General features: G+C 59.5%; 1 protein-coding gene across 1 annotated transcript; it reads right to left on the bottom strand.

Moving 5' to 3' along the window:
• Positions 1 to 998: 998 nt before the first annotated feature.
• Positions 999 to 9,582, bottom strand: LOC149914794 (vesicle-associated membrane protein 5-like). The gene is made up of 4 exons (XM_090125488.1): positions 9,283 to 9,582; positions 6,802 to 6,933; positions 3,524 to 3,589; positions 999 to 1,189 (listed from the first exon to the last, which is right to left on the bottom strand). The coding sequence occupies exons 1-4, from the start codon at positions 9,283 to 9,285 to the stop codon at positions 1,124 to 1,126; spliced, it is 267 nt and encodes an 88-aa protein (XP_089981614.1). The 5' UTR covers positions 9,286 to 9,582; the 3' UTR covers positions 999 to 1,123.
• Between the last annotated feature and the right edge of the window lie 3,457 nt (positions 9,583 to 13,039).

Raw genomic sequence — 13,039 nt, 5'->3', positions numbered from 1 at the left:
AGGTCCCCAGCAGGGCCACCGGCTCCTTGTCACCTTCCTGAGTGCCACCAGAACCACCAACCTCCCTGTCACCACCCCGAGTGCCACCAGGTCCCCATCCCCTCCCCAAGCGCCACCAGAGCCACCAACCTCCCTGTCACCACCCTGAGTGCCACCAGACCCCTATGGTCCCCACCAGGGCCACCGGCTTCTTGTCCCCTCCCTGAGTGCCACCAGAGCCACCAACCTCCCTGTCACCTCCCCAAGTGCCACCAGGTCCCCATCCCCTTCCCAGGTGCCACCAGAGCCACCAACGTCTCTGTCACCACCCCAAGTGCCACCAGACCCCTACGGTCCTCACGAGGGCCACCAGCTTCTTGTCCCCTCCCCAAGTGCCACCAGAGCCACCAACCTCCCTGTCACCACCCTGAGTGCCATCGCTGCCATCCCTCAGGTCCCCAGCAGGGCCACCGGCTCCTTGTCACCTCCCCGAGTGCCACCAGCTCCCCAAAGTCCCCACCAGGTCCCCATCCCCTTTCCTTTCCAAGTGCCACCAGAGCCATAGGCTCCTTGTCCCCTCCCCAAGTGCCACCAGAGCCACCAACCTCCCTGTCACCACCCCGAGTGCCATCGCTGCCATCCCTCAGGTCCCCAGCAGGGCCACCGGCTCCTTGTCACCTCCCCGAGTGCCACCAGCTCCCCAAAGTCCCCACCAGGTCCCCATCCCCTTTCCTTTCCAAGTGCCACCAGAGCCATAGGCTCCTTGTCCCCTCCCCAAGTGCCACCAGAGCCACCAACCTCCCTGTCACCACCCCGAGTGCCATCGCTGCCATCCCTCAGGTCCCCAGCAGGGCCACCGGCTCCTTGTCACCTCCCCGAGTGCCACCAGCTCCCCAAAGTCCCCACCAGGTCCCCATCCCCTTTCCTTTCCAAGTGCCACCAGAGCCATAGGCTCCTTGTCCCCTCCCCAAGTGCCACCAGAGCCACCAACCTCCCTGTCACCACCCCGAGTGCCACCAGGTCCCCATCTCAAGTGCCACCAGAGCCATCGGGTCCCTGTCACCACCCCAAGTGCCACCAGACCCCTGTGGTTCCCACCAGGGCCACCAGCTCCCTGTCACCTCCCTGTGTGTCACCACTGCCATCAGGTCCGTGTCACCACCCCGAGTGCCACCAGGTCCCCGATGTCCCCACCGCAGCCAGCAGGTCCCTGTAGGGGACACCAGCACCTTGTCCCCTCCCCAAGTGCCACCAGGTCCCCAAAGTCCCCACCAGGTCCCCATCCCAAGTGCCACCAGCTGGCACCATGGGGTCCCTGTCACCTCCCCGAGTGTCACCAGGTCCTTAAGGTCCCCACCAGGGCCACCCACTCCTTGTCGTCCCCCCCCCCAGGTACCACCAGAACCGTAGGGTCAGCCTTAGTGTTTATTGTAGGGTCTCCCATAACATCCCAGTGTTTATTGTAGGGTCTCCCAAAATCCATCCTAGTGTTTATTGTAGGGTCTCCCCAGCAGGTCCTGATGTTTACTTTAGGGTCTCCCCAGCAGATCCCAATGTTTATTGTAGGGTCTCCCATAATGCATCCCATTGTTTATTATAGGGTTTGTTCATTGTAGGATCTCCTCTACAGTTCCCAATCTCTGTTTATTGTAGGGTTTCCCAAAACGTGTCTCTGTGTTTATTGTAGGGTCTCTGCAGCAGATCCCAATGTTTATTGTAGGGTATCCCAAAATCCATCTTAATGTTTATTGTAGGGTCTCCCACAACAAGTCCTAATGTTTACTTGAGGGTCTCCCCAGCAGATCCCAATGTTTATTGTAGGGTCTCCCCAGCAGATCCCAGTGTTTATTGTAGGGTCTCCTCTGCAGGTTCCAATCTCTGTTTATTGTAGGGTCTCCCAAAATCCATCTTAGTGTTTATTGTAGGGTCTCCCCAGCAGGTCCTGATGTTTACTTTAGGGTCTCCCCAGCAGATCCCAATGTTTATTGTAGGGTCTGCCATAATGCATCCCATTGTTTACTATAGGGTTTGTTCACTGTAGGATCTCTTCTGCAGGTCCCACTCTTTGTTTATTGTAGGGTCTCCCCAGCAGGTCCTGATGTTTATTGTAGGGTCTCTAACAGTTCCCAATCTCTGCTTATTATAGGGTTTCCCCAGCAGGTCCCAATGTCTTGGTCTCTGTTCTCTGTAGGATCTCCCATGACACATCCCAATGTTCTCTGTAGGGTCTCCCCAGCTGGTCCCAGTGTTTGTTCTCTGTAGGGTCTCCCATAACAATCCCAATGTTTTCTGTAGGGTCTCCCATAACACATCCCACTGTTCTCTGTAGAATCTCCTATAATGCATCCCAATGTTCTCTGTAGGATCTCCCATAACAATCCTAATGTTGTCTGTAGGGTCTCCCATGGCACATCCCAATGTTGTCTGTAGGATCTCCCCAGCTGGTCCTAGTGTTTCTTCTCTGTAGGGTCTCCCATGACAATCCCAATATTCTCTGTAGGGTTTCCTATGATGCATCCCAATGTTCTCTGTAGGATCTCCCATGACACATCCCAATGTTCTCTGTAGGGTCTCCCATAACAATCCCAATGTTCTCTGTAGGGTCTCCCATAGCACATCCCAATGTTCTCTGTAGGATCTCCTATGATACATCCCAGTGTTCTCTGTAGGATTTCCCATGGCGCATCCCAATGTTCTCTGTAGGGTCTCCCATAACAATCCCACTGTTCTCTGTAGGGTCTCCTATGATACATCCCAATGTTCTCTGTAGGGTCTCCCATGACAATCCCAATGTTCTCTGTAGGGTTTCCCATAGTGCATCCCAATGTTCTCTGTAGGGTTTCCCATAGTGCATCCCAATGTTCTCTGTAGGGTTTCCCATAGTGCATCCCAATGTTCTCTGTAGGGTCTCCCATAACAATCCCACTGTTCTCTGTAGGGTCTCCCATGACATATCCCACTGTTCTCTGTAGGGTCTCCTATGATACATCCCAATGTTCTCTGTAGGGTCTCCCCAGCTGGTCCCAGTGTTTGTTCTCTGTAGGGTCTCCCATGACAATCCCAGTGTTCTCTGTAGGGTCTCCCATGACACATCCCAATGTTCTCTGTAGGATCTCCTATGACAATCCCAATGTTCTCTGTAGGGTCTCCCATGACAATCCCAATGTTCTCTGTAGGATCTCCTATGACACATCCCAATGTTCTCTGTAGGGTCTCCCCAGCTGGTCCTAGTGTTTCTTCTCTGTAGGGTCTCCCATGACAATCCCAATGTTCTCTGTAGGGTTTCCCATAGTGCATCCCAATGTTCTCTGTAGGGTCTCCCATGGCACATCCCAATGTTCTCTGTAGGATCTCCTATGATGCATCCCAATGTTCTCTGTAGGGTCTCCCAGCCCCTCTCTCAGCTCCATTTTGGGGTTCCCGGTGGCTGGGTTGGACGCTGCGGTTCTGTAGGGGCGGCCCATCGCAGCCCCAACCCCAATCCCAACCCCAATAACAGAACCAGCACCGCAGCCCCCAGCGCCGCCCACCACAGCCGGCTCACCCCACAGCCCCCCCGGGGGCGCCGCCGCCTCGACACCGTCCTGGTGCTGCGCCGGAACGCGGAGCCCTGCGGGGACAGAGGGGACATCGGGGGGACATCGTGGGGACATCATGGGGACATCATGGGGACATCGTGGGACAACCGCCCTCAGCCCAGCAGGGTCCCAGTCTGACCCCAAAGCTGCATCCCCCATAGTGTTGTCCCCCCCAAAGGCCATATCCCCCCCCCAAAACCATGTCCCCATAGTGTCCCCTTAGGGTTGTGGCCCCTGTGTCCCCATAGTGTTGTGTCCCCCCCAAAACCATGTCCCCATAGTGTCCCCTTAGGGTTGTGGCCCCTGTGTCCCCATAGTGTTGTCCCCCCCCCAGACCATGTCCCCATAGTGTCCCCTTAGGGTTGTGGCCCCTGTGTCCCCATAGTGTTGTGTCCCCCCCCCCAAAACCATGTCCCCATAGTGTCACCTTAGGGTTGTGGCCCCTGTGTCCCCATAGTGTTGTGTCCCCCCCCCAAAACCATGTCCCCATAGTGTCACCTTAGGGTTGTGGCCCCTGTGTCCCCATAGTGTTGTCCCCCCCCAAAACCATGTCCCCATAGTGTCCCCTTAGGGTTGTGGCCCCTGTGTCCCCATAGTGTTGTGTCCCCCCCAGACCATGTCCCCATAGTGTCCCCTTAGGGTTGTGGCCCCTGTGTTCCCATAGTGTTGTGTCCCCCCCCAGACCATGTCCCCATAGTGTCCCCTTAGGGTTGTGGCCCCTGTGTCCCCATAGTGTTGTCCCCCCCCCCAAAACCATGTCCCCATAGTGTCCCCTTAGGGTTGTGGCCCCTGTGTCCCCATAGTGTTGTCCCCCCCCCAGACCATGTCCCCATAGTGTCCCCTTAGGGTTGTGGCCCCTGTGTCCCCATAGTGTTGTCCCCCCCCCCAGACCATGTCCCCATAGTGTCCCCTTAGGGTTGTGGCCCCTGTGTCCCCATAGTGTTGTCCCCCCCCAAAACCATGTCCCCATAGTGTCCCCTTAGGGTTGTGGCCCCTGTGTCCCCATAGTGTTGTCCCCCCCCAAAACCATGTCCCCATAGTGTCACCTTAGGGTTGTGGCCCCTGTGTCCCCATAGTGTTGTGTCCCCCCCAGACCATGTCCCCATAGTGTCCCCTTAGGGTTGTGGCCCCTGTGTTCCCATAGTGTTGTGTCCCCCCCCAGACCATGTCCCCATAGTGTCCCCTTAGGGTTGTGGCCCCTGTAGACTCCGTGTCCCCATAGTGTTGTCCCACCCCCCCCCCCCCCCCCCAGACTGTGTCCCTACAGTGTCCCTGCTCAGGGCCATGTCCCTACAGTGTCCCCAGGTGCCATACCCCCCCCCACCAGGGTTGTGTCCCCCATAGACTCCGTGTCCCCATAGTGTCACCAAAGGCCATATCATCCCCCACAAAGCCAAGTCCCCATAGACTCCGTGTCCCCATAGTGTCCCTTTAGGGCTGTGTCCCCCATAGACTCCACGTCCCCATAATATCCCCCCCCCCAGAGTCCTGTCTCCATGGTGTCCCCTAGGGCCACATCCCCCATAGACTCCATGACCCCATAGTGTCCCTTTAGGGCTGTGTCCCCCATAGACTCCATGTCCCCATAGTGTCCCCTTAGGGCTGTGTCCCCATAGTGTCCCCACCCAAAGCCCACATCCCCCATAGACTCCGTGTCCCCATAGTGTCCCCTTAGGGCTGTGTCCCCCATAGAATTTGTGTCCCCATAGTGTCCCCCAGGGCCACATCCCTCATAGACCCCATGTCCCCACAGTGTCCCCTTAGGGCCACATCCCCCATAGACTCTGTGTCCCCATAGAGTCCATTTATGGCTGTGTCCCCCATAGACTCTGTGTCCCCTTAGGGCTGTGTCCCCATAGTGTCCCCACCCAAAGCCCACCTCCCCCATAGACTCCGTGACCCCGTAGTGTCCCATTTAGGGCTGTGTCCCCTATAGACTCCATGTCCCCATAGTGTCCTTTAGGGCTGTGTCCCCACGGTGTCCCCACCCAAAGCCATCATCCCCCATAGACTCTGTGTCCCCACAGTGTCCCCATAGGGCCACATCCCCCATAGACTCCATGTCCACATAGTGTCCCCTTAGGGCTGTGTCCCCACCCAAAGCCCACATCCCCCATAGATTCCATGTCCCCATAGTGTCCCTTTAGGGCTGTGTCCCCATGGTGTCCCCACCCAAAGCCATCATCCCCCATAGACTCAGTGTCCCCATAGTGTCCCCTTAGGGCCACATCCCCCATAGACTCCGTGTCCCCATAGTGTCCCTTTATGGCTGTGTCCCCCATAGACGCTGTGTCCCCATAGTGTCCCCACCCAAAGCCCACCTCCCCCATAGACTCCATGTCCCCATAGAGTCCATTTAGGGCTGTGCCCCCCATAGACTCTCTCTGTCCCCTTAGGGCTGTGTCCCCATAGACTCCATGTCCCCATAGTGTCCCCTTAGGGCTGTGTCCCCTTAGGGCTGTGTCCCCATGGTGTCCCCACCCAAAGCCATCATCCTCCATAGATTCTGTGTCCCCATAGTGTCCCCTTAGGGCCACATCCCCCATAGACTCCATGTCCCCATAGAGTCCCTTTAGGGCTGTGTCCCCTATAGACTCCATGTCCCCATAGAGTTCCCCATGGTCAAAGCCTCCATAGACTCCACGTCCCCATAGTGTCCATTTATGGCTGTGTCCCCCATAGACTCTGTGTCCCCTTAGGGCTGTGTCCCCATAGTGTCCCCACCCAAAGCCATCATCCCCCATAGACTCTGTGTCCCCATAGTGTCCCCTTAGGGCTGTGTCCCCCATAGACTCTGTGTCCCCATAGTGTCCCCTTAGGGCTGTGTCCCCATAGTGTCCCCACCCAAAGCCCACCTCCCCCATAGACTCCGTGACCCCATAGTGTCCCATTTAGGGCTGTGTCCCCTATAGACTCCGTGTCCCCATAGTGTCCTTTAGGGCTGTGTCCCCATGGTGTCCCCACCCAAAGCCATCATCCCCCATAGACTCTGTGTCCCCACAGTGTCCCCCAAGGCCACATCCCCCATAGACTCCACGTCCCCATAGTGTCCTTTTAGGGCTGTGTCCCCCATAGACTCCATGTCCCCATAGTGTCCCCTTAGGGCTGTGTCCCCACCCAAAGCCCACATCCCCCATAGACTCCACGTCCCCATAGAGTCCCTTTATGGCTGTGTCCCCTTAGGGCTGTGTCCCCACCCAAAGGCCACCTCCCCATTGTCCCCACGCTGTCCCCCAGGTCCCACCATGGCGCTCAGTTTCTCCGCTCGCTCCCCCAGCTCCCCCAGCCTGGCGCTGCGCTCCAGAGCTTTGGCCGCGTTTTGCTTCATCAGCTCCGTCACCTCCTCTGCCTCGCGGTGACAGCGGGCCAGCTCCGCCTGGGGACATCGCGGGGGTGGCTTCGGGGCGGGGGGGGGACCTCGGGGATGCGGGGTGGGGGACCGTGGAGGTGTGGGGACCTTGGGGACGTTGTGACCTTGGGGGTGTGGGATGGGGAACCTCAGGGATGTGGGGGATTTGGGGACTGAGGTTTGGGGTCAGGGACCTTGGGGACCTCGGGGATGTGGGGACTTTGGGGACATTGCCACCTTGGGGATGTGGGTGGGGAACCTCAGGGATGTGGGACCTCAGGGACGTGGGGGATTTGGGGCTGAGGTTTGGGGTGAGGGACCTCGGGGATGTGGGGACTTTGGGGACCTTGGGGGCTTTAGGGTGGTGGGATGGGGGACCATGGAGATGTGGGGACTTTGGGGACGTTGCCACCTTGGGGATGTGGGATGGGGGACCTCAGGGACGTGGGGGATTTGGGGAGTGAGGTATGGGGTCAGGGACCTTGGGGACCTCGGGGATGTGGGGCTTTGGGGACCTTGGGGGCTTTAGGGTGGTGGGATGGGGGACTGTGGAGGTGTGGGGACTTTGGGGACGTTGCCACCTTGGGGATGTGGGTGGGGAACCTCAGGGATGTGGGGGATTTGGGGAGTGAGGTATGGGGTGAGGGACCTCGGGGACCTCAGGGATGTGGGATGGGGGACCTCAGGGATGTGGGGGATTTGGGGAGTGAGGTTTGGGGTCAGGGACCTTGGGGACCTCAGGGACATGGGATGGGGGACCTCAAGGATGTGGGATGGGGGACCTTAGGGATGTGGGGGCTTTGGGGACTGAGGTTTGGGGTGAGGGACCTCGGGGACCTCAGGGATGTGGGATGGGGGACTTCAGGGACGTGGGGGCTTTGGGGACCTTGGGGGCTTTAGGGTGGTGGGATGGGAAACCGTGGAGATGTGGGGACTTTGGGGACGTTGTGACCTTGGGGGTGTGGGATGGGGGACCTTAGGGACGTGGGGACTTTGGGAACTGAGGTATGGGGTGAGGGACTTTAGGGACCTCAGGGATGTGGGGATTTGGGGACCTTGGGGGCTTTAGGGTGGTGGGATGGGGGACCGTGGAGGTGTGGGGACTTTGGGGACATTGTGACCTTGGGGGTGTGGGATGGGGAACCTCAGGGATGTGGGGGATTTGGGGAGTGAGGTATGGGGTGAGGGACCTCGGGGACCTCAGGGATGTGGGATGGGGGACCTCAGGGATGTGGGGGATTTGGGGACTGAGGTTTGGGGTCAGGGACCTTGGGGACCTCAGGGACATGGGATGGGGGACCTCAAGGATGTGGGATGGGGGACTTCAGGGACGTGGGGGCTTTGGGGACCTTGGGGGCTTTAGGGTGGTGGGATGGGAAACCGTGGAGATGTGGGGACTTTGGGGACGTTGTGACCTTGGGGGTGTGGGTGGGGAACCTCAGGGATGTGGGGGCTTTGGGGAGTGAGGTATGGGGTCAGGGACCTTGGGGACCTCGGGGATGTGGGATGGGGGACCTCAAGGATGTGGGATGGGGGACCTTAGGGATGTGGGGGATTTGGGGACTGAGGTTTGGGGTCAGGGACCTTGGGGACCTTGGGGTTGTCGGATGGGGGACCTCAGGGATGTGGGGACTTTGGGGACACAGGGACAATAGGAATGGGGGCCTTGGGGGCCCAGGGATGTGGGATGAGGGACCTTGGGGACATGGGGACTTTGGGGACCTTGGAGACAGAGACTTGGGGGACCACGGGGCTTTAGGGACATGGGATGGGGGACCGTGGGGACTTTGGGGACATTGGGACCTTGGGGACGTGGGGTCTTTGGGGACAGGGGCTGGGGGGGTGGGGGATCAGTGGGGACACGGGACCTTGGTGACCTTGGGGAAGTGGGATGGGGACACGGGGGGCCATGGGGGTCACGGGATGGGGGAGCATGGAGGTATGGGGACTTTGGGGTGGGGGACCTTGGGGACCTTGGGGACGTGGGATGGGGGACGTTGGGGACCTCAGGTGGGGGAGAGCGTGGAGCTGTGGTGGCTTTGGGGACCCGGGGAGCGTGGAGGTGGGGGGGCTTTGGGGACGGGGGGGCTTTGGGGACGGGGATTGGGAGGGGGGACCTCGGGGGTGCGGGATGGGGGTCCCGAGGGTCAGCGGGACGGGGGACTTTGGGGACTTTGGGGACGTGGGGTGGGGGACAGCAAACCCACGGGGACAGAGGGGGGGGGAGAGGGGATCGCGTGGGGGGGACAAAGGGACGGAGGGGGAAAATGGGGACAAAGGGACGTGGGGACAAAGGGACGTGGGGACACGGGGCCAAAGGCGGTGCCGTCCCACCCCCACCCGGGAAGCGAAAGCGAAAGTGACCGCAGCGCTCACCATGGCGGGGGGCGGCGGGGTGACAACGGGGGTGACAACGGGAGGCGACACCGGGAGGTGACACCGGCACCGGGACCGGAGCGGCACCGGAGCGGCCGCCCTCGCCCCGCCCGGACCGGAATCTCCGCCCCATGGCCGCGGGTGGCGGAGCTGCGATGCCCCGAAGTGCCGAACCGCCCCAGCGATCCCACAGCCCCATAACCCCAATTTTTCCCCATAACCCCACAAGGTGCCCCTCTCCAGGACCCCGATGTCCCCAAACCCCAATGTCCCTCCGCCCCACAGATGTGTCCCCCCACACCTCATGTCCCCATAACCCCGCTAAAGTGTCCCTCCCCCCCCAAGGACCCCAATGTCCCCAAACCCCAATGTGTTCCCCCCCCCAAAACCCCATAGATGACCCCCCGTTACCCACAGATGTGTCCCCATAACCCCACAAATGTGTCACCTCCCGCCCCATATGGCATCCCCAAACCCCCATAGATGTCCCACCTCCCCCCCCCAAGAACTCTGATGTCCCCAAACCCCATAGATGTGTCTTCCCCCAAGACCCCATACAGATGCCCCCCCCCAGACTCCCATGCCCCCATAACCCCACAGATGTGTCCCTTCTCCCCAAACCCCAATATGTCCCCCCCAAAACCCCATAGATGTGTTCCCATAGCCCCACAAAAGTGTCCCTCACAAGGACCCCAATGTGCCCAAACCCCAGTGTGCCCCCCCCAAAACCCCATAGATGTGTCCCCCTTCACCCCCCATCAAGACCCCAATGTCCCCCAAGCCCCCCAAACCCCAAAATGTGTGCCCCACAAGGACCCCAATGTCCCCAAACCGCAATGTCCCCCCAAAAAACCCCATAGATGTGTCCCCATAACCCCATAAATGTGTCCTCCTCCCAAAACCCCATAAATGTGTCCCCCCCAAAAAACCCCATAGATGTGTCCCCATAACCTCACAAATTCGACCCTTCCCCCCCAAGGACCCCAATGTCCCCAAACCCCAATGTGTGCCCCCAAAACCCCATAGATGTGTCCCCATAACCCCACAGATTCGTCCCTTCCCCCCCCAAGGACCCCAATGTCCCCAAACCCCAATGTGTCCCCCCCAAAACCCCATAGATGTGTCCCCCTCCACCACCCCTTAAGACCCCAATGTCCCCCAAGCCCTACTGTGTCCCCCCTGCCCCCCAAGCCCCACAAATGTGTGCCCCCCAAGGACCCCAATGTCCCCAAACCCCAACGTCCCTCCCCCAGAACCCCACAAATGTGTCCCCCCACACCTCATGTCCCCATAACCCCAATATCCTCCCCATACCCCATAGATGTGTCCCCATAACCCCATAAATGTGTCCCCCCCCCCCAAAACCCCATAGATGTGTCCCCATAGCCCCACAGATTCGTCCCTTCCCCCCCAAGGACCCCAATGTCCCCAAACCCCAATGTGTGCCCCCAAAACCCCATAGATGTGTCCCCCTTTACCCCCCCAATGTCCCCCAAACCCCACAAATGTGTGCCCCCCAAGGACCCCAATGTCCCCAAACCCCATCGTCCCTCCCCCAGAACCCCACAGATGTGTCCCCCCACACCCCATGACCCCATAACCCCAATGCCCCCCCCAATACCCCATAGATGTGTCCCCATAAATGCGTCCCTCCCCCCCAAGGACCCCAATGTCCCCAAACCCCAGTGTGCCCCCCCCAAAACCCCATAGATGTGTTCCCATGACCCCATAAATGTGTTCCCCACAGACCCCCATAGATGTGTCCCCATAGCCCCACAAATTCGTCCCTTCCCCCCCCAAGGACCCCAATGTCCCCAAACCCCAATGTGTGCCCCCAAAACCCCATAGATGTGTCCCCCTTTACCCCCCCCAATGTCCCCCAAGCCCCACAAATGTGTGCCCCCCAAGGACCCCAATGTCCCTCCCCCCAAACCCCCATAGATGTGTCCCCATAACCCCACAAATTCATCCCTTCCCCCCCCAAGGACCCCAATGTCCCCAAACCCCAATGTGTGCCCCCCAAAACCCCATAGATGCGTCCCCATAACCCCACAGATTTGTCCCTTCCCCCCCCAAGGACCCCAATGTCCCCAAACCCCAATGCCCCCCCCCAAACCCCACAGATGTCCCCACAACCCCACAGACCTGCCGCCCCCCCGCAGTGGCACTGCTGTCACACTCGGCTCTTTGTCCCCCTGTGCCTGGCACCGCTCTGCGCCACACGGCTGGCATGGGGACAATGGGGGGGGGACGTTGTGGGGACATGGGGACATCATAAGGACATGGGGACAGCGTGGGGGTGTGGGGACACAGGGATGTGGGGACGTCGTGGGGACATCATGGGGACAAGGGACACAGGGACATGGGGACATCGTGGGGACATCGTTGGGATATGGGGACAACTGGCTATCATAGGGATGTGGGGACATCATGGGGACAAGGGACACAGGGTCATGGGGACGTTGTGGGGACATCGTGGGGACATGGGGAGGACATGGGGACACAGGGATGTGGGGACATTGTGGGGACATGAGGGTAAGGGGACACTATAGGGACATGGGGACACCATGGGGACACCATGGGGACACCATGGGGATGTGGGGACACAAGGACATGGGGACATCATGGGGACATCGTGGGGATATGGGGATAAGGGGGTATCACAGGGACGTGGGGACATGATGGGGACAAGGGACACAGGGACATGGGGACGTTGTGGGGACACCATAGGGACATGGGGACACAAGGATATGGGGACATCATAGGGACATCGTGGAGATGTGGGGACACGGGGACACCATGGGGACATGGGGAGGACATGGGGACATCGTGGGGACGTGAGGACACAGGGATGTGGGGACATCGTGGGGACATGAGGGTAAGGGGATACTATAGGGACATGGGGACACCATGGGGACACCATAGGGACGTGGGGACACAAGGACATGGGGACATCGTGGGGATATGGGGATAAGGGGGTATCACAGGGACGTGGGGACATGATGGGGACAAGGGACACGGCTGGCATGGGGACGTTGTGGGGACACAAGGATATGGGGACATCATAGGGACATCGTGGAGATGTCATGGGGACATGGGGACATCATCGGGACATGGGGAGGACATGGGGACATCGTGGGGACATGGGGACACAGGGATGTGGGGACATTGTGGGGACATGAGGGTAAGGGGACACTATAGGGACATGGGGACACCATGGGGACACCATGGGGACACCATAGGGACGTGGGGACACAAGGACATGGGGACATCGTGGGGACATCGTGGGGATATGGGGATAAGGGGGTATCGCAGGGACGTGGGGACATGATGGGGACAAGGGACACAGGGACATGGGGACGTTGTGGGGACACCATAGGGACATGGGGACACAAGGATATGGGGACATCATAGGGACATCGTGGAGATGTGGGGACATGGGGACACCATGGGGACATGGGGAGGACATGGGGACATCGTGGAGACGTGGGGACACAGGGATGTGGGGACATCGTGGGTACAAGGGACACAGGGACATGGGGACGTCGTGGGGACACAAGGATAAGGGGACATCATGGGACATGAGGACATGGTGATGACATGGGGACATCGTGGCGGTGTCATGGGACACAGGGACATGGGGACACAGGGACATGGGGACATCGTGGGGACACAGGGACATGGGGATGATGTGGGGACACCATGGGGACATGAGGATGAGGGGACACCATGGGGACTCATGGGGACATCATGGGAA

The sequence above is a fragment of the Phasianus colchicus genome, chromosome 27, assembly GCF_987193195.1.
Source record: "Phasianus colchicus chromosome 27, bPhaCol1.hap1.1, whole genome shotgun sequence".
NCBI lineage: Eukaryota > Metazoa > Chordata > Aves > Galliformes > Phasianidae > Phasianus > Phasianus colchicus.
The sequence above is the reverse complement of the archived record's forward strand: the minus strand, read 5'-3'. Positions and strand labels throughout refer to the sequence as shown.